Here is a 27,437-nt window from a genome sequence, read left to right as displayed (position 1 = left end):
CTGCGTTCCCCACCAGTCATATATTCTCTGTACAGCGCTGTAGAATTGGTGGCGCTATATAAATAAATGTTGATGATGAATTTTCCCTGAGCAAGCCCAATCTAAGGATTAGGAGTCAAACATCTATCTACTAGTGTATCACATTCGGACCACCCCCGTTCCTTAATTACTACTTTTAGAATGTTCTCCTTTTACCCCTTTCAAACAGTATCTCAGGGTGAATTTAATTAAAATCATCTTGACGATAGACGTGTTATTTGAATACAACCTTTTTCTCAGCCTGGATGCAGTTTGCTGACCTCTCACAGCATCTCTATCAAATTAGTGCAATCAGTCTAATTTCAACCGAGACGAATGCTCTCACCGCAACCTGCGGCTTCAATCACATACGTCTGATATTTTGTCCCCGCTCTCGAAATCGTATTTTTCAGTAGTCAATTTCTTAAATGAAGCAATCTGAGTTTCATTTTCAATTGATGTACACAAATTGATATCTAAATAGTTTATTGACCGAGATTGAATTCTATCACACGTCTCGTTCCCGATGAGATTCACTCTCGTTCTACCAAATGACCAAGACTTGGTAGGAAAAAAAATCTTATGATGCAATTTGCATTCATGTCCTTTGCCGTTTTAAAATAATCTAATGTATGTGGTGGCGTTATAAATATCTACTTTATTAGCTGTATTCTTTGTGTAAATGTTCATAGTATTTAAAAAATGGTATCCGTAATGCATCATCATCACCATTTATTTATATAGCGCCAATAATTCTGCAGCGCTGTACAGAGAACTCACTCACATCAGTCCCTGCCCCATTGGGGCTTACAGTCTAAATTCCCTAACACACACAGACAGACTAGGGTCAATTTGTTAGCAGCTAATTAACTTACCAGTATGTTTTTGGAGTGTGGGAGGAAACCCACACAATTACGGGGAGAACATGCAAACTCCACACAGATAAGGCCATGGTTGGGAATTGAACTCATGACCCCAGTGCTGTAAGGCAGAAGTGCTAACCACTGAGCCACCGTGCTGCCGCATAGCTCTCAACTGTCCTGATTTTGCTTGGACAGTCCCGCTGAGGGGACAGTCCCTCCATCCTCAATTTGAGGGGACTGTCCCGCCTCTGCATCCCCCACTCCTTCTCCCCCACTCACTTTCACGCTCTCTGACCTTGCCCATCCCCCCTAGTAGCAGCCCTCACCCCTCTCCTACAGTTTACCTTACATAATTATGTCGTTCTGCAGTTTTTAATTATGTAAATGTGTTTATTTAATTATGGCACTTTTGTACTTCTGTTATGTTGGCATTTTCTTTAATGTTTTAACCCCCTATGTACGGCGCTGCGGAAGCATTGTGGTGCCTTATAAATAAAATAGTAAAAGTAATAATAATTGTACACACGCTGCTGCAAATCTTTCCAATTGAGCGATTTTGAGATGTAAGTAATGTAGTAGTAAAAAAGGATAACTGTTCAAGTAGTATAGTGTGGAGTCCAATGAGTTAAACAATCATTCAAAATATTACGTACCGAGGGTCCGGCAATCCTTCTGGGTCTCTTGGGTCTGAGGTCCAGCAGTTCTCTCTTTATTCCTCGCCCCCAGGGCCTTTCTTAAACAGACAGCGTTCTGACAACACTACCGCCTGCTTGACACAGGCAAGCAACAGAAGAAGTGAAGAGAAGGTTGTTGTCAGGGGCTGGGTGGGCTGGGGGCATCTGCCCCTGGGCCGGGATCATAGTGTGCTACCTTTTTTCATTTGAAATGTTCCTAATAGGCTGCTGATCCAAGTCCCCCAAACCCCGCCAGCGTCGACACCCAACATGCATTACCTCGAATCACAGCATTGCACGTCATGAGGCGGGGCATGCAGATGTCATAACGCCCCATCCCTAATTAAAATGAGGACATCAAATAGCAGAAAGAGTATGTTTCTTCATATCAAGCAGGCTATTTCAGGCAGTCGTCCTATTTCAAATATCAGGATTTATTCCAGTAAACTGCCGTAACCAGCAATAGGATTTTTATTAGGCAAAATCATGTTTGAATAACTTTACCACTTGCTGATCGCTAGCTGTTTATCTACACCATTGGTGTAATCACTTACAGCCTGTGGTATAAGTTCTGCACCCAAGATTTTATTTGGCTTCCCTTGCACATGATTGCTAAAATGCAGCGTTTAATTGGCCTTATTAGACTATGAGAGATGCTCCCCATGGCTCTCCTCCCTCTCATTAGCTATAAACCGCTGTTAATGAATGTCCCTGCTATCTATCCATCTCCTTCCACAGCCCATAACAATTGTGTCAACCCATCTTTCATGACCAGACGCATTTCGCAGGGATTTCACGGGCTCATGCAGTGCAGTGCCCTTATTCTACCAACAATGAGAGGAAAAAACTTGTTCTTGGGCTCTATAACTATGTTAGATGGTGAAGCCAACATACAGTATTTGGTACCACTGTACCCAGGAGACCTACTTGATTGAATTGTGGGGTAACTTCCAAAAGCTGTACTATTTGTGATTGAGTGACTATAGGAGAAATTCTGGAAAAATGTATATTTTTGTCTGCTATCCCCTAGATCAGGCCTTGCCAACCTGAGGCTCCCCAGCTGCTGTCAAACTACAAGTCCTAGTATTCCTTGGCAGCTATCAACTGGCTATCTACTGGCAAAGTATGCTGGGACTTGTAGTTTTACAACACCTGGGGGTAAATGTATGAACCTCCGGATTCTTCAACTCCGGCGAGTTCAGCGTCTTCAGCGCTTAAATTTAAAGCGACGCTGCCTTGTAAAGGGAAACTTCCCTTTACAAGGCAGCGCCGCTTTAAATTTAAGCACTGAAGACGCTGAACTCGCCGGAGTTGAAGAATCCGGAGGTTCATACATTTATCCCCTGGAGAGCAACAGGTTGGGCAGGCCTGCCCTAGATACTGCATATAAAATTAAAACAATATTTGTTCCAATTTTCTACCAGAAAATCCCTATTCTTCCTAGAAAACAATATAAAATGTGTTTCAGTGGACTACAAATGAGAAAACATATTCCCATTTAAACTAGTGCATCCCAAAAGTGACATTTGAGGGCAAATGTATAGAGAGTTTTCCGGCGGGTTTGAAAAGTGGAGATGTTGCCTATAGCAACCAATCAGATTTCTAACTGTCATTTTGTAGAATGTACTAAATAAATGACAGCTAGAATCTGATTGTTTTTTCAAACCCACCGGAAAAATCTCAGCTTGATACATTTAACCCTCGGTCTGGTCACAAAGGGGGGTGAAAACACCTCTGGTCATCAAGTGGTTAAGCTGCGAAATGTATGTACTTCCAGCGTTACAGTGTGACGCTATAGTCCAGTAAGCTCTGGACTATCTAGAACGGCTTATTCAGTGTTCTCTGAGTTTATATCCAGGGAACCCTCCAATAAATCATATCTTGTATGTGGAGGCGCCTGAGCCAGCCCTGGCTGCAAATTGCGCGGCTGACGGAGATTTCGGTCTTTTATTAGCACCAGGCACATTTCATTAGTGTGAATGTCAAAATGCGGTTTTGTTAAATTTTCTTCCTTAAGTCTTTCTGACAGGATTAACTCCGCTCTGCTTTTAAAGTTAACTATCCAGAGGTGTGTGCGGTAAAATAAATGTGTGATGTATTAAATTTATGTTGTATTACTAAGCAATGCTGATGAATTCTGCCCAGTCCATCACACTCAGGAGGTTTTTTTTCCATTTTGTATTAGTTTAAAGCATAATGGCTCAAAAATATCACTTTGCAATTACATTTCTTTTAAGAAGTATAATTATTTTTTCACTCACATAAAACTGTGATCTTATGTAACTAACGGGCAGATTTTTATTAGGGAAATAAAATATACAGAAACAAGAGCATTGTGGCTGCAGTGAAATCATAATAGACCCTAGATGTATCTATCCTATCTATCTATCTATCTATCTATCTCATATCTATCTATCTATCTATCTATCTATCTATCTCATATCTATCTATCTATCTATCTATCTATCTATCTATCTATCTATCTATAAATCTATATATCTATATATCTATCTATCTATCTATCTATCTATCTATCTATATATCTATCTATATATCTATAAATCTATCTATCTATCTATCTATCTATATATCTCATATCTATCTATCTATCTATCTATCTATCTATCTATCTATCTCATATCTATCTATCTATCTATCTATCTATCTATCTATCTATCTATCTCATATCTATCTATCTATCTATCTATCTCATATCTATCTATCTATCTATCTATCTATCTATCTATCTATCTATCTATCTCATATCTATCTATCTATCTATCTATCTCATATCTATCTATCTATCTATCTATATATCTCATATCTATCTATCTATCTCATATCTATCTATCTATCTATCTATCTATCTCATATCTATCTATCTATCTCATATCTATCTATCTATCTATCTATCTCATATCTATCTATCTATCTATATATCTCATATCTATCTATCTATCTATATATCTCATATCTATCTATCTATCTATATATCTCATATCTATCTATCTATCTATCTATATATCTATCCATCTATCTAATATCTATCTATCTATCTAATATCTATCTATCTATCTATCTCATATCTATCTATCTATCTATATATCTCATATCTATCTATCTATCTATCTATCTATCTATCTATATATCTCATATCTATCTATCTATCTATATATCTCATATCTATCTATCTATCTATCTAATAGCTATCTATCTATCTCATATCTATCTATCTATCTATCTATCTCATATCTATCTATCTATCTATCTATCTCATATCTATCTATCTATCTATCTATCTCATATCTATCTATCTATCTATCTATATATCTATCTATCTCATATCTATCTATCTAATATCTATCTATCTATCTCATATCTATCTATCTATCTATCTATCTAATAGCTATCTATCTATCTCATATCTATCTAATATCTATCTATCTCATATCTATCTATCTCATATCTATCTCATATCTATCTATCTAATATCTATCTCATATCTATCTATCTCATATCTATATATCTCATATCTATCTATCTATCTAATAGCTATCTCATATCTATCTATCTATCTATCTATCTCATATCTATCTATCTATCTATCTATCTATCTATCTCATATCTATCTATCTATCTATCTATCTATATATCTATCTCATATCTATCTAATATCTATCTATCTAATATCTATCTATCTATCTATCTCATATCTATCTATCTTATATCTATCTATCTCATATCTATCTATCTCATATCTATCTAATATATATCTATCTAATATCTATCTATCTCATATCTATCTATCTTATATCTATCTATCTTACATCTATCTATCTCACATCTATCTATCTATCTATCTATCTATCTATCTATATCATATCTATCTATCTAATATCTATCTATCTATCTATCTCCTATCTAATATATAGCTTCTATCCATCTAGTTTCTGTCTGTCTATCTCTTGTCTATCTATATTTCTATGGGCCTGATTCAAGTCTGAACACAACTTGCACGCATGCTGTATTTTTAAAAAGAGAACTTGAGTATAGTTCTGTCCATATTGAAATCCAATCGTATCTTAAGATACATTTTCATTTGAATCTGACTGTAAGTACGCTGAATGTTACTTGCCCTACGTAGACAGAAACAACAGACTGCAATATATGCACAAGTGTATGAGCAATATAAGGTCACATCAAAACGCATAAAATGTTTACGTTACTACCCGAGATAGCACAGTTATTGGCAGTGATATCCCTGCTGGTGAATCTTATCACGGCAATGCCGCAGTGCCTGTTCTGCTGTCGCCATCAGAGCATGTCTTATATTGCCTGTACATTTGTTTATTTATGCGTGCTCGGGTACAGAATAAAGTTCCACTGGTTGGGGAGGATTCAGTTCCTGCCCATGTTCCGCCTTCTGTCTTTGGAACAGTCCTTAAGGCAGCCCATGGAATTCTAACATCACAGATTTTTCCTTGGACTCCATAGAAGTGCGCAGGAAAATCGCTGATGTTTGGGTACAGCATCACTCGATAATTAGCACAGCCGGATCCCTGGACATTTGTCATCTATGTGATCAGGGTTCACATTGCAACAATCTTAAATTACAATAGTTTTAAAGCTCTTCATAGCCCTGAGCCCTCCAACACCTCTGTATATAAAAAGATATGTATAATTTAGTCCTGTTTCATCCCACGTATATTACATATATGTAAATAATGAATATTTAACATAAAATGTAAAAGACAAAATAAAGGCTACAGAGTGTTGCTTCGGGAGTTCTGACACCTTAGGTCTAACCCAACGCGTTTTTCCCCAAACCTGGCCCTGCTTGTGTCCTTTACATACATGATTCGTTCCTCTAACACTCCTGCTGAGATTGTCACCCATGTAACCAGTACTAGTCTACAATGCGCTATATGACTTACTGCAGAGGGTCCTGGTATGTCTAAGGACCTGGGTTAATGCAAGGTTCTGTGTGCTGTGACGAGAATATAATACATCACCGGGTTACATGAAAATTAGCAGCTTATTTGCCATTTATCAGAACAAACCTAGCCCCCCAGGCCTGCACCCATCAAGACTCTGGATTCATTGGTATAATATAGCCAACGTTAGTCAACTTGCAGAGAATGTAGTATCGTAAGTCATTTTGGTTTATTTCAAAACCGATTCTCTATTTCATTGACTGACATATCTCATGTTAGTTTTCTTTTCAGCATTGTCTCAACATTCTAAATAAAAGACAACAGCTGTTCCTTCCAGAATAGTATTATGAAGACGCAGAAATGGCCAATGGAATAGGTCCACTATAAAGGAGTTATTCACTGTCACACAGCGTCCTTCAGTGCCCATGAACAAAGCAACTTAATTGTTTATTAGAAAATGACAAAATAGTCAATATTCTCAACGTAGCAAATAAAAATGCAAATTACTAATATGAAATTTAAATGAGATATCTTAAAGGCGTTTAGAGGTTCAAGTGTTGATTCTGGAGAATATTCAGATGTTCATTTGGATCCTAAAATGAAAAGTGTATAATCCATTGCCATATGCAACCCAATAGATTAATCAAACAATTGTGAAAATTGGGCTGATAGGAAAGACTGAGCCTCTAAGGGGTCTATTTATTATAGGGTGAAAACAGATGTTTTATTCGTGGAGGATATTTGACATATATTTATAGTGGTAAAATCTGCCAAACCCCGTTACATACAGCTGTGGGGGTAGGTGGGTCAGTGTTTTTGTACATTTTGCTGTATTTAAAGGGTAGCCAATAGGGGGCGCTGTGTGTTTAGATGTCATCTTGGGGCTCGGTACAAAAGTGAATAAGACAAGCTGGGAGTGCAATTCCTGTTATCGCCTGGATAAGATCTTGATGTAATGTCAGAATCTTGGAACATTCCCACCAAATGTGGGACAGAATGTGTTCCTCAGATCTTCATCCTCTCCAGCAATCCCAAGAAGAGCTGGGATATATTGCATGCAGGTGGTAGGGAACCATGTACCATCTATAAAATATAGGCAATTTATTTCATTCTTACACTTTTCTACCTCAAGGGTCCCCAATACATCCTTGTCCAGGGCCTGATTAAGGTTTCTGGCCGCCTTAGTCTAATACACCTGTAGCATCCCCCCCCCCATCCCCTTCCTCAAATCATTAAAGGAAAATTCAGGACTATTATTCAGCAAGAAATTAAGGCAGACTATCCTACCTGTTCTTTCTTGCTTGTTCTTACAGCTTTGTTGTTGTTTAGCTGTCTTCTGGAGAGTTGGGGTTCTGTTTTGAAAATGTGCAAACATTACAAACCCTCAATGGTTAGGCTCTTTGGAGAGCATCCTCATGAACACCACACAATACAGAGATCATGCCCCCCACACCAGCCATTTCATCACACCCCAGTGGCCAATTCATGAAACCCCTGGTAATTTTATCACCCACTTCCCAAGATTATTCATCACCTACCCCCCCCTCCTCGCCCTTATCTCCCCCCACATACCTTCCACTTGCCAATTTATAACGTTAGTGAAAAGGATGTATGCATAAATGTCTCCTAACAGTCTCTTTACAGTGGCCAATTGATGACCCTCTTCACCCAACCATTTGATCACTGTACCCCTTATCACATCACCCTCTCAATACACTGTGCCCTTTATCACAGTGTCGTCCTCCATCATACTCTGTCCCTCTGTACACAATCCCCCTGGCAGCACAGTCTGCCCCCTTGCAGCACATTTTGCCTCTCAACACTGTCCCTCTTGCAGGACACTCTGCCCCTCTTGTAGCACACGCTGTCCCTCTTGCAGCACATTCTGCCCCACAGCACTCTGTCCCCCTTGCAGCACATTCTGTCCCTCAACACTCTGTCCCCCTTGAGATGTGATGATTACATCACCTCTGACAGCCAGTGAGGGCGGAGGAGAGGGGAGGAGGGAAGGGGTGGGGAGGAGGAGGGGGAGGGAGCGACAAGTGCAGCGTTAGCACAAGGGACAGCTCAGCGGCATATAATCAACAAAACAAAACAAAACAAAAATTGGAAATAAAATCTTCAATACTGCCGGCGCAACGTCCCCCATGTCCCATCGCCTTAGGCTGCAACCTGATCAGCCTATTGGTTGATCAGGCCCTGTCCTTGTTCCACCTTAATTTGTGGAGGTCCTTATCAGGTCGGCCATGAGCAACCAGCTGATGGTAGAATGTGGATATCAAACCTTTGGGATTTGATTTAAGCCTACAAAGTGATTTTAGCATTCATGTTTGTGTCAGCTCTCTAATTGCTAAGTGTTAGCCAATCAAAAGTAAGAGGGGATTTATGGCATTTTAGGCAGTGCTGTGAAGTTATTGGTCAATATGTCCAGTACCTGTAAGCAGAGCAGAGTAAGGGAGGGGCCAAGATGCATGTGCCTCGGGCCCTCCTCCTGTCTCCTGGGGCCCCCTGGGACGAACGGCAGCATCTGTCTGGGAACAGGTGCTGCCTTAACAGCCCCAGCAACACCTGTTCCTCAACGCTCCTGAATCCTTTAAGCGTTGTGTCTGTGTCGCTTAATGGAGCCAGTATCATCTCTGCATCTGCCTACAACATGGACTAAAGAAAGAAGGGAGAAGAGGCCTATATCATCAACGGTGGCACTACTTTTAATTACTCTTATCAAGAGGAAACTTTTAATTATTACAGTTATCAAGGGGGCACTATTATTAATTACACTAAAGTGCTACTCTTATTAATTCCAATCATTAAGAGGGCACTATTATTAATAAAGATCATCAAGAGGCGCTATTATTAATTCCACCAAATACACGCTGTTATTTATTTCGAAGGGGCGTTATAATGAATTACAATCATCCAGGGGGGCACTCTTATTGATTGTAATCATCAGAAGGGCACTACTATTAATTCAGATCTACTAGTGTCGTATATTCAGAACCATGTGACTCAAAATTGGGTAAGTATCTCTGAATGATGGAAGAAATATGAAACGCTCCCAACCCTGACCGCACTGTTGGCTGAGAGGGGCTCCTGTGCACTGTACCGCGCGTTAATGCACAACTCGCCGGAAATGCTGTGTGAACAAGCCAGCTGTACTCTCATCGGTTCAGAGGTCCCAACGGTCTGTTTTCCCCAGTGCGTGGTGCTTGCAGGAGGATAAAGCTGGTGATCTGCGAGTAGCCCCTTACACAAAGGACGCACCGTGAAAAACAAGGCTTGGGAGGATATCCTTAAAATGTGTCCTAGATTACAATTTGCAGAGACTTCTATTCAAGATCAAGAATGTCTCAGCCCTGCGAGTTCCCGAGCCCACATTCGCATTGCACAAGGAGAGAGGCAGGAACAGGTTAACACTTTGCAACGTGCCAGGCGCTGTGGAATAGAGGAGTGAGTGGCAGGAACATTGATTTAATAGCCTGGATTGTATAGGAGATAGTTAGATCTCTTCAGTTATTAGCTCCCACAATGAGCTACTGTACCAGCTCATGAGGAGCAGGCCATCTCCAAATATAATTATATTTCCTTACTAATCTAATAAGGAGAGATAGTGGGAACAAGCTTGGTTAATTTCCCAGCTTGCAGCAAGAGCTGTTTTACAGTGCTCTTGCTGGGAATAAAGGCAAAGCAAGGTATGGTGGGGAAGTATTATAATTGTAATGCTGCTTTGCTAGCCAGCCAGAAATATCTCTCTCCTGCAGACTGGGGAGGGGGGGTAATTCCATATCTGTGGGAGGAAAGAGGGGGGGGGGGCTATCTCTGGTGTCACTCTGACACTATTTCTTCAAGGCAGGAGAGTACAATAGATTAAGCTCTGATCAGCTAAGAGCAGGAGAGGGCTCTTGGAATATTTCAGCAAAAACACAATTACGTAAGGAAAGAAAATACACTTATCCTATAAAGCAATGCACCCAGGAGCAGGCTGTGCCGGGGGGCATATGCCCCCCCCCCCCTCCCGGGCCGGGCCCATAGTGGGCTACCTTGAGCTGGGTCACTGGGCCACCTCCATTTTTTTCTTTTAAAATGTTCCTAATAAGCGGCCAGGCTGAAATTTGCCACCTCTCCCCTGGACGCACTTGCGTTATAAGCAAGCAGGTTTATCACCACCATTGTCATAAATGATGGGGTGAACCTCATTCCTCCGCCTATGCGCATGTATTAACATGAGTGACATGGCAAAGTCAATTGTTAATTAGCCATAGACTCTGATGAAGAACAGCGCCCCCAGTGGACAAATAGACAATAGCTCTACCAAGCAATACATTTTGTAGATACTGGTGCTGCCTTAGAAACATTATTGTTCATAAAGTAGGTTTTCAGTATAATGTCCCCTTAAATCTGTAAAACGAAATTGGTGTAATAGTGACCCCTTTTCCTCCTACTTTTCACCACTATTCCACAACCCATTACCCTGTTTCTTTTAATGCTATTTATCTATTCAGTTCTCAGTTATATACACATCACTAACAGTCATTTCAATACAAATGCTATAAGCAAATATATGAATTTAGTCTGTAAACAAATTCATGAAGAAAAAAGAAATGTGTTGACTCCTTAAATAAAGCAATATATTTCCTGGAATGTCTGCAGACTTTGTGCTGTTGTCAAACAGTTTTCCCACTTACTTTGGTTATAAGAGTCAATCAGTATGATATTCAGTGCCTGTCTTAAATAGAAATATACAGTTAAAATATGCCAATTACTCCCAAGTGTATATGTTGCATACTCATTTTCTAAAAGAATATCAGTAGTTATAGTGCTATAAGATTTTGACTAACTGAGACACTTCAAATAACTCTTTGCAAAAGGCAGACAAGTTTAGTGAGAAGGGTCCCTTGTTTTATTTCTGCCTTAAATTCTTGCAAACACATTTGGTAATTTTCTGTCCTAACACCAGGGGGCGCTCCAACCCCCCTTTACACTTTCCATCCGCCGGCAGCGAGCTGCACTCAAAGGTCAGCCTGACATGCAGATATAGTTTCTCTTTTAAAAACACTTAAACAGCTTGACAACTCTTGCCTGAGGGTTTTTAAATGTGCAGAAGGAAAGTGATCACATTTGGACTGTATGGTGTGAGTTTCTCACCAAGAACAAGCTGCTCTTTTCAGCCTAGGAATGATATTTAGCAGCTATTTAGTTAACCCCTGCGGCTCTAGCTCGCCAGTCAGCTTCCATCAGCACAGAAATCAGTGCTCGCGTCTTCAAACAGAGGAAAGCACATCTGGAGTATGATACATATGCAGTGCCGGATTAAGGGAATGGAGGCCCCTGGGCTAAGGGGGCCTCCATTCCCCCATGAGGGCCCCCCCCCCCGTGATCCGAGCTGCCCCCCCGGCACTTACCTCCTTCCCCGGCGCGCTGTACGCTCTTTACTGAGGAGATCTCGTGAGAGTGAGACTCACGAGATCTCCTCAGTAAGGAGACTACAGCGCGCCGGGGAAGTACTGCGGGGAAAGTGCTGATCAGCACTGATCGCGCCGGGGGCGCCCCCACCCTCGACCGATCAATACTGCTGCTGAGCACTTTCAAGGGCCCCCTGGATGCCATAGGCCCCTGGGCTGTAGCCCAGTTAGCCCTATGGTTGATCCGGCCCTGTACATATGTGCAGTCATCACGTAAACATGCAACATTTGCAAAACATTTATAAAATCAGTGATTGTTTAAATAACAATTTAAACAGAAAAATAACAATTGGAGATAACGATCAAGCTCTTGGTTGTCTGTTTCCCCCACACTTATATCTTAAAAAAAACGTCATCAACATCATCATCATCAACATTAATTTATATAGTGGCAACAAGTTCCATAGCGATTTACAATTGGTCATATAGATTTTTTATAAAATTGTTTTTAAATATCTTTATAAACCGTTTCATGTTTGACCATGCGTCATTTCTACATAGGGCTAAAACTGGGTACAGACTGCAGGTTTGTCATCCAGTTATGTGTGCCGATCACACGATAAACGAACGTTTAGTAAGATATCGCATTAGTGTGTACGCTCCCACGATCATGTTTTATCGGACCAAAGCACATCGCATCATTTGATTTGTTTTTTATAAACTTGCTAAAAATCACAATCAGTGATGGAACGATGTTGGTGAAATGTGGAATTGTGTACACACAAACGACCAGCAGCTCAGGCAGATATCTGTGAAGTTTACAGAGTCACGATCTTTTCAGCAGATGGTTATGACAGGTAAATCGTGTAGGTGTGTGCACAGGAATCTGTATGATCAGCAGGACTTTCAGTCGCTGGTAAAATCGTTACAGAAATCGCATCTACTGTAATTTTCGGTAGTGTGTACCCAGCTTGATTCTTCGCACAAACATTGCATATAATTTAAATATGCAATTAAAGTAACTATTTAGCAGCTGTTCTTGGCATAAATGTACTTCTTTATAGGAGTTATAAAAGCCGTGTTTCGTGACACAGTTGTACGTGTCACAAGAATTGATAGGTTAATCTAGAAAATGAAATGACAAACATAAAATTTGCACCAGCTTCTAATAGTTTTATGATTTCAGTTTTAATTTATGACATTATTGTAACACGGATGTGACAGAAACAAATGAATAACATGTAGAAGTTTGGGAATCACTGTTGTGAAGACTGAGGGCTAGATTTACTAAGCTGCGGGTTTGAAAAAGTGGGGATGTTGTCTATAGCAACCAATCAGATGCTAGCTGTCATTTTGTAGAAGGTACTAAATAAATGAAAGCTAGAATCTGATTGGTTGCTATAGGCAACATCTCCAATTTTTACAAACCCGCAGCTTAGTAAATCTAGCCCTGAGTCTATCAGGAGAAGTATTGCAGAAACATCTACCTGTCCCTTGTATACAGGGATTTTTATCACCTTGTGGACAGAACCCAAGTTATGTCTGTAAACCTTTGAAGCATTGTTTTCAAATGTTTCATCAGTTTGTAAAGGGCCGTGAACCCTGGTTAATGCACCTTTTGTAATGTCATCTCCTGAGCGTCTGAGGTTCCCCAGTTTTGAATAAGTGAACTACTGGTAACGTAAGATCATGGGAATGTTCATATCACAGCACTGGGGTCATGAGTTCGATTCCCGACCATGGCCTTATCTGTGTGGAGTTTGTATGTTCTCCCCGTGTTTGCGTGGGTTTCCTCCAGGTGATCCAGTTTCCTCCCACACTCCAAAAATATGCTAGTAGATTAATTGGCTACTATCAAAAATTGACCCTAGTCTCTGTGTGTGTGTGTGTGTGTGTGTGTATGCTAGGGAATTTAGACTGCTAATATTAACCTACCAGTATGTTTTCGGAGTGTGGGAAGAAACCTGAGCACCCGGAGGAAACCCACGCAAACACGGGGAGAACATACAAACTTCTCACAGATAAGGCCATGGTCGGGAATCAAACTCATGACCCCAGTGCTGTAAGGCAGAAGTGCTAACCACTAAGCCACCGTGTTGCGCCGTTCATAGCAACCAATCAGATTCTAGCTATCATTTATATTGTACATTGTAGAAAATGATAGCTAAAGTCTGATTGGTTGCTATGGCTAACGCTTCCACTTTTCCTTTAAGAATATTTATATCTAACTCTGTGTCTGAATGTTTCTTGAATTATTATGCTGGAGCAGAGGATGGTTAGTGTATTTTTTTTTTTTCAGTAATGCTTAATTTTTTTTTTATATACAAGTGTAGTTTGTTATAGTTTTTTATGCAGATTTATGCATTCATCGCACACTTTTATAATGTCTTTGTGACTTGCTAATTTTTTTCCTTTCTTTTTTTTTAAAACTTTTATTGTGTAGTGAAATAGACTTCCCGAACCAAAGGTTATCTGTGTCTTTTTATTGCAAAATAAGCCTTAGAGATTGCCGTATGGTCCCCGGGGTTATGGAAGTGCATTTTAAATAGGGAGAATATTCTCCCTTTCAAGAGATGCGTCCTTGTTGTAATGATTCTGCCTGTGAAATTAGATTCATTTGCATCTTGTTGTAGCCATTATTATAATATTGGATACTAAAGGATTGAGCAGAATATTAAACCACAGCAAAAATATATTATAAAGGAAAACATTTCCCTGAAGTTCGATACAGTTGTTTAGTTGAACTGCTAAAAGTTGTTGATTACTTTGGTTTTTAATTTGTATACACATATTTGGAAGCCCTGAGGTTTGTATATTCACAGTTACATCATATTGTATGTAAGGACATAATAGAACAATATATTGTCCAAATTTACGGGGGGAATTCCACTTACACGTTTGCTTGTGTTTAATTCATATACCCCTAGTGAAAACATGATTTTATAAATCAACTTTATGACCTTGTTTGCTCTTTTATGATTCAAAAACAGCTTTTCTTTTAAAAGTATTAAATGTCACAGAAATGCCTGGCAAGGAGGGGAAACATCAGCATCTTTTCAAACTCACCCGATAAAGGTCACCTGGATTCTCCAGCAGACACGTAGATGCGGTTAAAGATCAAATAAGCCTAAAATACAAGTTGCTTGATATAAACCAGCCAATAAAAACATTTATTATTATAGATGTAAAACATTGCATACTGTAACAAAACAAGAGATGTTTAATATTGTATTTAAATTTTGCAGTAAGGTGTCACCTACTGTTCTCTTATCAACCATTTACTGCAAAGGATGTCAAAGTGGCTGACTGCAGAGATTTTAGTGGGTCATGGTGTGTGTAGTGAAGTATTAGCAGCTCCTTTATATCAGCCAATTTATATTACGTTAGTAATTATATAAGTCTACCTAGTGTTATAGAATTAGTGGTCATTTAAAACTACTTTAGCATGTGCCTTTTTGCAACAATCAACAGAAGAATTAGGTAATTTCCAAATGGTCTTTTACTCAGCTTTGGGGCTTTTGAATGCTCATCTGAGCTCTGTCTTCTCTGTGTCATCCTCTCCCTCCTTCTCCTCCCCTCTGCCATCACATGACATGCTGAGAGCTGTGAGCCTGTGTCTGGCAGCCGTATTTGTCAACTCTCCAGAGAGATTTTAAAAAGGAGACAATAATTTATAGAACAGCTGAGAAAGATCAGATGCATGCTTAAAAGGTACTTGCCATTTAATAAATCATATAACAAAAATAATTTCCTATGTTGGATTGCTGATTGACTAAACTTTGAGTTACTCCCTAGAGCAGTTTCTCATAGAGAAAGACTGATGTACATAGGAAAAAATGTGTTTATTTTCAATGTATTTTCCACTGTCTATTAAATAGGCATCTGTTAATTTGAAAATAATGCCTGAATTTTCTGTGTGTTTATGTGCTCATGTAAAATAGGAATTGCTATATCAGTTGCTCTGCCAAGAAGTATTAACCGATCACAGCAGTAGATTTATTCCACTAGTGTCCAAATTATTTTGGCAACGTTCATGTACTTCTCAGTTGTTGGGGGTAACACACTGTACAAAATGTGACAAAATTGTATTATAAAAACATATTTTTGCTTGTTTTAAGTTATAAAAAGCATTATTGTAAATGTTCGTGTGCACGCAAGTTAAACAAGAGTTGACCTGTGACTACCGAAACGTCTGTTCCATTGTGCGGGCTCTCGGGATTACAGACAACAACGTCTATTTACTATGATCACTTGCATTCCATTGACCCTTTTGTTCAGATTGAATGCAGTTGCCCTTGTAGTGTGAATTACATGAGATCCCATCCTCTTTGAATACATGTTAGTAAACCTGCTGTACGGTTCATGCTTTCAGAGGCCATTCAAATTCCAGTCCTTTGTAACTGAACAGATTCTTTGTTGTAGGACGAAAAGAGGAACGGAGCTGCTATCTCAGATAAAATTTAACACTACGCGTTTTGTGTCCTCATTTTTGCAGCATTCTGCTGAATTGTTGGCCGTCGTCCGCCTCCCCTTCATCCATCCAAGTTATCTGCTCAATGTTGTCGACAATGAGGAGCTGATAAAGTCATCAGAGGCTTGCCGGGATTTAGTCAACGAGGCAAAGAGATATCACATGCTTCCTCACGCTCGGCAAGAAATGCAGACGCCACGCACAAGGCCAAGACTATCAGCAGGTAAAGGAGATGGTCATAACGCTAGTCTCTTATCTTAGTCATTGTCCATGTTTGGTGGGCATGAGACAAGTAGAGTAACTCCAGAGTAGTCCTCTAACCTAGGCCAAGGAGGCCTAGGCCAAGGAGTGGAATGACAGATTTAAGTCAATAATGGGTTTATTTTAAAATGCACCTGTGGTCTACACCTCGCCATTTTGTAGCCTTAACCAATGTTCATAAGAATATATCCTATACATCTTATGCCTCATCTAGTGAAATGTGAATATTCTTGCCTCCACTGTGTGTAGGCCATAAAATAGAGGAATGGAGGTGAAAGACGTAGTAAGGTAGGACTGGGTTTATTGCAGAGGAGTTAGGCAGGAGTCAACCTTCAACATATTTCATGGCGATTTCGTAGTGTGGCTCTCTGTGAAGAATACGGTTGTTTGGTATTCATTTAAGGATGGAAAGTAGTTAACTCAAGGGTATGTTTGAATCACTAAACTGAAAACAGTCATGTGCTAAGGAGTTTGGTCAATCCATAAAAAACGCTTCTTACCTTCATTTAGATTTATGAATGCCCCTCATAATTTTACTAAGCCAATCAGATTATTATTAAGTTCAAAACATAGATATGCTGACACTAGATGGACTGTAGTGATTGTGCAGGGCTGGGGGGAGGTGGTATTTAGGCTGTAAGGATGGCCCTGAGATTACTTGTAACTGTCCTTGTAGGTGGCAATTGATCCTTCAAGTGTTCATTCTGCTGCCATCAGTACTTTGCCCATTTGTGAAAAATTCCCTGCGGGTGGTACATTGCTATCCAGAAAAATTTCTAAGTACAATATTCATGATTGGAGAAAGGGAGCTTTGCAGTCAGTTGGGTTGGCGTGTTCCTCGCATAGTTTTTAAATTGTGAAAATGGTTTTAGATGAAGATTGAATCATTTTGTAGTCTTGAATATGTATAAAAAATAATGCCAAGTAGAAAACTGGACTTCCTAGAACGTGCTGTCTTTCTATTATCTGAGCTCTTTTTGTTCCTCTCCCTGTTTGCAGGTGTAGCGGAAGTGATCGTCCTGGTTGGGGGTCGGCAAATGATAGGAATGAACCAGAGGACGTTGACAGCTGTCACTTGTTTAAACCCACAAATCAATAAATGGTACCCGCTGGCCAGCCTCCCCTTCTATGACCGCGAATTCTTCAGCGTCGTTAGTGCGGGCGACAACATCTACCTTTCAGGTAAAGAGCTGAAGTGCTCGGAAGGTTTCGCATTCTGTACCATGACTAATTGATTGTACGCCGTGGTTTAAGGGTGCCAGCCCTGCCCACAACTTGTAGTGCTAATTCTTTACTTATGGTGCCACCCAGGGCTGAATTTGTAAAGAGACTGGTGTCCTGGCTCCATTTCTGCTGTAGGATGGAGGCTTGGCTAGTACAAATTAATCCACTAATTGTAGCGAAAAAAGAAATTGTATGGGCCTCCAACAATGCTCTATTCAGGTTACATCTGGTGACATAGATACATAGTAACAAGGTCGAAAAAAGACAACCTGTGACCCTTTCTGATCATTGATAATAGTACCTGTCCTTGTCCTTGATATTTGTCATTTCAGGTCATCTCCAACCCCCTGATTCCGCCCAAACTCAACTCTGTCACCAACCGTTCCAAGCTCCACTTCCTGACCCACCCTCCCTCCTCTTGTGTCTATTGTGCCGCGTTCCCGTTAGATTGATAGCTCTCTCATGAGCAGGGCCCTCCCTACCCTTTGTTATCGTGTCTCCATTTATATTATCTACCTTCAATGCCCCTATTTTATGTATGTCCTGTTTTCTCCACTGTCTAGTGTTGCAGAGCACTGTACTGCCTTACAAATCAATAATAATATTAATTAAACTGATAATAAAGACATCATTTTATACATAGCATTTGCCTCACAACTATCCGACTTCCAGCTTTGTAGAGGTTTTTCTCATCATATAAGTATGTTTATCTGCCTGATAAAAGTCTTATTATGTTATTGTATTCATCAGGATGTCTACAATATTAAATTGCACTGTTTGATGAATAAACCACATAGGCTAACAAAGGAAGACGTCTAGTTTCTCTTGTGTGAGATGAATCTCAGCCCTTGATGAACAAGCTTTTTTAAATCTTCATTTTTCCATGTAGGTCAACGGGGACCAGGGTGCAGATGGTATTAAATTGAGTCTGGTTTGAAATCTGCAGTCAGGCAGGGGATACAGCTATTACATTGCATTATTTATTCTTTGATCTGTCAGCTTCCTGGAGTCCATCTATTCGCGTTTCTCTGGCTATCGGTCAGCTGGCCGCTGCGTGCACTGGCCAAGCACAGAGTAGGCGCTCAGGATAACAAGCAGACTTGTTTGGGACCCGTGCGTGTGTTTATTTGCCTGCAGGCTAATTAAATTGTATTGCTCTAGCTTCTTAATGAGGAGCTGCCCACACCAATTCTGAGCATTAGAGGCAGCGCAGACAACAAGGAAGCATTTGTAAAATAAGAAATGCTAATCAGCACCACAGGACCCAACGCTAGCAAGAAAAGCTGCAGGCACTCATGACTTGCTCCAGGCAGCCTGCGCTTGGGGAACTCGCTTCACTTTTTCTATAAGTACATTTTCCTAAGTACTGAATTCTTAGATGAAGTAACAGCGTAACCCTTTCTGCTTCTACTGCAGAGGATTTACCTATCGATCACAACCATTTACATCAGGCCTGGCTAAGTTGTGGCTTTGTGAACTACAAATCCCAGCATGCTTACCAGCTATCAGCTGGCATTCTACTGGTGAAGCATGCTGGGGCTTGTAGTTTTTGCAACACCTGAAGACCCACAGGTTAGCCAGGGCTGGTTTAGATGTTAATTATTCAGGCGTTGTAATGTTATAGAGACAGATAAAGGGTAAATGGCCATTTTTGGCACATTTTTCTGCGGGAGAGGTGAATCTATACACGCATGTACCATGTGGACATCGGACATGATCACAATATGTTTGTAATGTAAAGTAAAGGATGAATCATAAAAAAAATGCAATAATTATGTAAAGTAAGATGGTCATGTCTCTCTAAGGCAGGCCTGTCCAACCTGCGGCCCTCCAGATGTTGTGAAACTACAAGCCCCAGCATGCTTTGCCAGTAGACAACCTGTTGATAGCTGGAAGGGCATGCTGGGACTTGTAGTTTCACAACATCTGGAGGGCCGCAGGTTGGACAGGCCTGCTCTAAGGTTTGGGTTAACCCTTTCTTGGTGAACTGTAAATAACTCAGTTTCTATAATCTATGTCTTCTATAAAACCACTCAAAATAAAAATGTCAAATAAGCAAAACATAATATCTAGAAACACAAAGAACAAAAACAATAACTCTAAATGCAGAATTACTAGTATCAGACAAGGGAAGAACAAAAAGATAAACGAAGGAAGTGGGTTTGAATGGCACTCAATAAATTGCTAAATTAGGTCATACAATTAACATTTCCAAAACAGGTTGTTTGCATTAGTGAATATGTGAGACAGACTCTTTAAATTTATTCATTTCAATGAATTCCAACTAGGGTCTCCATGAATCCCCACATTTACCATATGTATACCACCAATGGTGGAGTTGCTCTTGGAGTAGACAATCCTAAGGAACGTCTCTGCTACTGAGAGAGTGTGCGTTGTGCACCAATGGAATCAGTCAGACCACAATATATGCAGAAGGGAACATTCTGTCACATAACATCACCAACATTCCAATGAGAACCTTGGTCTTCACCAACAAAGGGCAGAAGGTGACTGATACCAACTCATCAATCATTTGTAGTTTGTTTCCTTGACTTTGATGTTCATGGAAATAATCTTAATATACTTGAAGATATTAAACCACCAGATATAACCAGACGCATTTCTCTACCCAGTCTATAGTGTAAGAAGGCACATTTGGATGTTTAGCTCCTTGGATTAAATTGTATATCAAACATACGGCATGACCAGGAGTATATTCACATAAAAATAAAACCTGAAATTAACTGAATTATTAAGAATGATGTGTGAATAGGCTTAATAACAGGAAGTCTAGCATGCAAAGGAAAAAAAGGTTTGTTCATGATATAACATTGCCTTAAATGTCTATTAAGCTCCTGAATTTTTTTCATTATACATTATTGAAACACAGTCTTATTTCTCAATATGTCTTTTTTATTAATAAGATTTAGAGTTGCTCTATTTTGTTATGCTACAGACATAAACTATAATATTATCCACAGCAAGAGAACAGCTCCCTCCGGTGGCCAGATTGTGGTGTAAAATGAACTTACCTATCAATAAAACTGGACCTTTTGTTTTCAGCAGCTTCTAGAAGCAGTAAAATAAAATGAAACATGACAACACATGTTTATCATGGTTGATATCACACAGGACAGACATATCAACCCTATGATCAAAAGGCCCCGCCACATCCATTGAAATGACCCTTGTAAGTGGCTGTGCCGAAGCCTGTGTTTCTTTTCACAAGGAACGGTTCAAAGGAGGAGGAAATGACACAGCTTACACAGCCACGATCCTGACAAGGAGAGAAAAAATCTTTGTAATAAAAGACGTGTAAATCTAGATAACGCAACAAAGCGGACAGATAACAGTGGCATCCGCAGCAAGATTACATGTACACAGACTGAGCCCGGCTTCAATGGGCGCTCTCATGTGTTCATTTACCACAACTACAATCAGAATGTGTTTTATAGAAGATCCAGTTTTGTACAGAATCATTTCAAGGAAACCTAAGTTACAGGTTTATTTATAATCGTTTTAATCGTCTCCGGAGCATCTCAGAGCTAAATATAATTAAAATAAAGTTCTGCTGGTGGGGCAAGGTTTTTTTCATGCGCGTGGCAGACTTCCTGTGTGATGAACACGGCAGTCAGCCTCTTTTATCCAGAACATGGCTAATAACAAACAATAGCTTACACGCAACGGCACTGCAAATGTAAATGCATCTATATCTCTTATATTTGGCAAATTCTATTGCAGGTTTAGTGGTCTGTTAAGTGATCACATTTTTTTCTGTAGGTATAACGTAATTAAATATATAAATTATATATATATATATATATATATATATATATAGATGGATAGATATATATTTATTACACAAAGCCAGGACACCACCACGTGTTACGAAAGTTAAGTTCACAGCCCCCACCTTTACTTTTGAATCATCAATGTAAAATAACCTCTTTTTTCATTATTTCTATTCATCTATGTGAATCAGGAGTATTAACTCCTGATTTGTGGATCCAGACACATTCGGTCACACACCATCATCATTAGGCCGCGACTCTTTTGCAGTGAAAATCAGGACTGCCTCACGAAAAAATCAGGACTGTCGCGATGTATGTTCCAGTAAATAAAGCTACACTGGCTGTCTGTTTTCTACCGAATCCAATGTAAAATACTTTTACTAACCTACAAGGCCATCAACAAAGCTGCACCAACATACATCTCCTCTCTTGTCTCAAAATATCTCCCAACTCGGCAACTCCGTTCTACACAAGATCTGCGTCTATCATCCACCCTCATTACATCCTCCCATTCCCGGTTACAGGACTTTATTCGGGCTGCACCCACTCTATTGAATTCTCTCCCTCGCACAATAAGACTCTCCTCTGGTCTACAAACTTTCAAGCGTTCTCTGAAAACCTACCTCTTCAGACAAGCTTATAATATTCCTCAATCACCCTCTTACCCTCACTGCATTACCCTATTACCACCCGTTACACAATTTCACACAAGACAACTACCCCCTGACCAATTGTTGTGTGACAGGATCGTTTTAGCTTATGAGTCACTTTTACCTTTGCAGTCAATGGAGTCGAAATGCAAAATGTAGACTTAACCTCATGTGTCAATCTCCCATTGTCCCATAGATTGTAAGCTTGCGAGCAGGGCCTTCTCACCTCTTTGTTTTACCCAGTTTGTTTATTAGTTTACTATGTTTGCCCCCAATTGTAAAGCGCTACGGAATAAATAAATGATGATGATAAAGTGTACTGCATTATAGATTTGTAGAATGCCAGACTGTTAGGGAAAACATGACCACCGTGGTTGTAGCACGTGCTCACTCTCCACTCTTCTACATTTTAGGGGGCATGGAAGCTGGGGTCACCCTGGCGGATGTCTGGTGCTACATGTCCTTACTGGACAACTGGAATCTGGTCTCCAGGATGATCGTTCCGAGGTGTCGGCACAATAGTCTGGTGTATGATGGCAAGATCTACACAATAGGCGGCCTTGGTGTAGCTGGCAATGTGGACCATGTTGAAAGGTAAGATCTAGATCTGTAATATGCCCAGAAACCAGGGGTAGATTTGTGGTAGACACCATCGATGGGTCAATACATGGACCTCCAAGCCTCCGACGTGGCTTTATCTTACTTGACTCTCCATAACCTATATCCTGCCCATAAACATGTACTTATATCATTCCCTGCTTAGACAGAGGTTTACTAATATATTAACTCTGTATGTAATCAGACAGGTTGCATGTTGGCTCTATGTAAAAAAAACATTTTATCAAGCTGACCAAACAAAATGTTTTTGCAATTGTATCTGATGTTTCCAAACCCGCTGGTAATATTATTTTTTTTACTCTGTTTGTTCCTAAACACTTTACTTATTTTCGATAAATCTTGAAAATATATATATATATAAAAATGTCTTGTGATATCGTTGTTACAAAAAGCTTTTTTAATGTGGCACTAAAAGTAAAATACTATTTGATAGAACACGAGCCGGCGTCGTAAACAGATATACATGTACACAACAAAGGTTCCTGTGCTGTTTCATATATTTCAAATATAAAGAATAACTAAACCCTAAAATATACGGTTGACAAACAGACCTTTGTCAAGATTGGCCCATTCGGTTCTGGCAAGTGGGTGCTACAGATGGCATTGCCAGTCGTATCTGGGTGTTGTCCGTACAGAGCTGGACTCACACGTCTTCCCTTTAATAATAAACGTCTGTCTTCTGTAACCTCACTGGTGTCCTCTGTTCATCGTCCTCGTCACTAATACAGATTACACATCCTTATGCTGCAGTGGATAAGTGGAATAGCCTCCCATCAGAGGTGGTAGAGGCTGATACAGTAGAGCAATGTAAACATGCTTGGGATAGACATAAGGATATCCTTACAAAGAAATAAGGATCTAAAAGAGTTTTAGGTTACCATAGGTTACAAAATGTTTAGACTAGATGGGCCAAGTGGTTCTTAACTGCCGTCAAATTCTATGTTTATATTATATATATCATACTTTAGCATTAATTACTGTATGTGAGAGGTAACTTACACTGGACATTCTCATATCATAGAAAACTGTATTGCAGATCAAAAAAAGAATCATCTAAATTAATATTATCATTGATTTGTATAAATAGACTATTGAATCGATCACATCAGTCAATGCACCAATGGAGCTTACAGTCTGTATTCTCTATAACACACTAGGGTCCATTTTTGTCAGCATCCAATTAGCCTACCATCCTGTCGGTGTAAGTAAACCAGACAAACACGGGGAGAACATACAAACTCCACACTGATAAGGGCCTGGTTGGAATCAAACCCATGACCCCAGTGCTGTGAGGCACCAATGCTGACCACTGTGTCACAGTGGCACCCTATAGATAAAAATCAAAGAGGAACCTTTGCTTGTAAACTGCAGTGAAATACGTCTTTTTAAGCTACTAGAAAGCCTGATTAATCTGTTGGATTTCCTCAGAATATCGATGTAGTCATTGCTGTGAGTTACTACTGTTAATTCATAGTAATTGGTACATTTTAGATGCTGATTTTTGAGTATGTGTAAGATACACTTCCTGTACTGTTAGATGCATGTTAATTACCTGGTGATAGGGGTGTAACATTTAACAGTAGGGCCCCAAAATTTGGGTGGGGGTGCAGCAATTCACTTCAGAAGCCTCTCTGAAGTGGCCTTTCCTTTCAATCGCCCTGTTCTTCGAGTCAAATCCTCTTCTGTACTTTGTCGCTGTTCTGCGCTTTTCCAAGCTGCGCTCGCAGTGAATGTCGGGTGTGATGATGTCATCACGCCCGACATTCACTCCGAGTGCATCACGGAAGAGGGCACCAGGTAGTGAGCCGGATTGCCACCTGACTTGACCGCAAAAGGTAAGTTGTTTTATGTTTTTTTGTTTTATTTTATAGGAGTCCTCCTCGATCCCCCTTGTCCGCTGGGCCCCCGGGCACATGCCCATCGTGCCCAGTCGGAGAGACGGCCCTGGGAGGACATTGTAAGTAAACGTGGCCATGGGGGGCAGAAACATAAAATCTTGGCCTTGATGCTCCGCGAGACGTCCTGAGAAATTAGCACCACAGGAAACGTTGTTTTATACGGTGCGGAGATGACCCTTCAATTGCCCCTTGGCAGCCGATAGTTACTGGATGTTTGTTGGGAGCAGGTTTCCTTTTGACAGATTTAGTATATCCATAAATATCTTATCCAGCCACAGTCTTTTATTTCTGGAGAGCCGGCAAATATAGCAGTTCCATCTGTGCCGCAATAAACATTTTAATTAGTTAATATCAAAACTTTAGGTTACTGTGTGAATTTGTTCATACGATCTCCCACTGCGTCCTCAAGGCCCCGTAAGAGGCTGCAAAGGAGTTAAAGTCTGTCCAATTAGGGCGTTTTTTTACATAATATCCCACCGAGCCCCGGTTTCCATATCTTTGCATTACTCAACGGGGACACTGTAAACCTTTCTGATGGAGTTTGCAAGGCTTGAAGTTATAATTAATCTGCAGTTATCTGTGCAGTGATTTATACGCACAGACAGCAGAGGAGAAAACAGACTAATATTATACGTCCCATCTGGTTTATTCTTTGAGATCAAATATTTTTACAGAGAAAAAAAAGAAGGGGGGGAGTAATTGGATTTTCTAATCTGACTTTTTGATGTGCCCATGGCCATAAAATTGACATTCTGAACAAAATTATGCCACGAGGCAATTAGTGGAGGAAATTCACACACGCACCCTGCCTCCTTGTTAAAGTGTTCTTCTAAGAGTGTGAAGTGGATGCTAAAACTCAGAGTTCCAGGGGAGGACAATGTCAGCCCTCGAGGGCTGGAAAGATATCAAAGGTGAGCTGTCATGGCAGGGGCGTTTTATGACTGGAGTGGGCCTGTCTGCCGGGGGGGCCGAGCCCCATCTCATCAGCCTGCCTGACTGTGTCATTCTAGTTGGGGCTCCCACAAGTCGATGGGACCACACAGTGACCCGTGGCCGACCTGTGGCTCTCCAGGTGTTGTGAAACTACAAGTGCCAGCTTGCCCTGCCAGCTATCGACTGACTATCTGCTGGCAGATAGTCTGCTCAGATGACGCATAGCATCACCTCGTGTCAAATTAAATCTGCCTCAAGTTGCGTCAGTGACTTCTAGACCAGGGTCATGTTCAAAAAGGGGCATTTGCCCCGAGCCCACCAGGTCAGGGAACTTGCCATCACAGTTTCTAATTTTGGAACCTGGTTAGGAGAGAGAGGCCCTAAAGACCGTCTATCTCAGGACCATGGTCTTGTTAAAAGATAAGAGACCATTTCTTTCAAACAACAATAATCTCATCTTTTGAATTAGTTTCTTGTCTAAAATCTCCTGGTAATTACAAAAAGTGTCACAAAAAAACAATAAAAAATACTAACTACACCTGTAGCCTAACAAACATAATCCTAACTTTTATAAAACCGCTATATTAGCACAAGCCCTAAATCTGAACCTAAAAATATCCCTGGGGCAAAACTATCATGAAAGCATTGATTCTGCAGGCGAGGGGCACCCGCTTTCCCCGTCAAAGCCCCATTCAGCAGCAGTGCAGACAATTTCTCACCTCCTATGGTTTACTGAAGCTCCCTCTAGCGGTCAGGCTGTGACTGCTGTCATAGTAATGAAAAGGAAGCCTTCTGATTGGTTAACACTGTAGACGGTTTCCTTTTGGTTATATACCTATTACAGCCGTCACAGACTGATCACTAGAGGGTGCTTCTGCAAACCAGAGGAGGTGAGCATTTGTCTGCTTCATGTACATGGCGGCTCTTAAAGAATTTTGCTTTGGGGCCATAAATGTCTAATGAAGCCCCTGAATTATCCCAAATACAAATAGCAATCTGATCTTGCTTACCCTAATTCTAAAAAACGTTAAGAACAAATACTAATGCAACATAATTTGCATTACTGGTGAAAACTTTTTCACCTTTTTTTTTTCATTATTTTTGTTCTCTAGATCTGTCAGGCTGAAAATATGACTCTGCTGATGAATTTCTACACACACCTTGGTTGTTCCAATCCCTGGCTCAGTTAGAATATAAACATATATTGGCAAGATTCTGGGAGCATTGGAACAAGTCCCTGGACCTCTTAACTCTAATGGAAATCTCTGGTTTCTGTTATGTTTTCACCTAAGGCATCCCAGCAATTAGTATAATTGTGGTGATTGTTTATATTTCTCTGCTACTCACCCTCTAATGGTTGTATTCTTCAGGCTGGATTGCCTGGACAATTTTGGAATTGATTGAGGCTGACACAGCTTGTCAGGTTGCAGGTGATTGGACGGCAGCAGTAAGATGCAGCTTGTCCAATCAGCTGACACCTGAACCCTTGGGTCAGCCACACTCAAAACGTTTCCAGGAGCTGTGGCCTGGAGACTATATTTAGTGGAGCTGCATATGTTATCCAGGAGGAGTCCTAGGGATTGATTCCCACTGGTTGGTGGAAGGAAAGCCTTAAGGTGGCCACATGTATTGCAATTTCAGGCCAATATTGGATCCCCAATCAAGCTCTCGATGGCAGCCCCTCCTCTGTAGAAACATTAATA

The 27,437-nt window shown here is 40.3% G+C and overlaps 1 protein-coding gene across 2 annotated transcripts in view; it reads left to right on the top strand.

Moving 5' to 3' along the window:
• The window catches only part of KLHL29 (kelch like family member 29), a 625,364-nt gene that overhangs the window by 539,212 nt on the left and 58,715 nt on the right, over positions 1-27,437 (top strand). For both annotated transcript variants that reach the window (XM_075201372.1, XM_075201373.1), the window contains exons 9-11: positions 16,384-16,582; positions 17,620-17,802; positions 22,699-22,879. In XM_075201372.1, coding sequence (XP_075057473.1) covers positions 16,384-16,582; positions 17,620-17,802; positions 22,699-22,879 — 563 coding nt within the window. The remainder of the gene's footprint in view (positions 1-16,383; positions 16,583-17,619; positions 17,803-22,698; positions 22,880-27,437) is intronic.

Source organism: Mixophyes fleayi, chromosome 3, assembly GCF_038048845.1.
Source record: "Mixophyes fleayi isolate aMixFle1 chromosome 3, aMixFle1.hap1, whole genome shotgun sequence".
NCBI classification, from domain to species: domain Eukaryota; kingdom Metazoa; phylum Chordata; class Amphibia; order Anura; family Limnodynastidae; genus Mixophyes; species Mixophyes fleayi.
The sequence above is the reverse complement of the archived record's forward strand: the minus strand, read 5'-3'. Positions and strand labels throughout refer to the sequence as shown.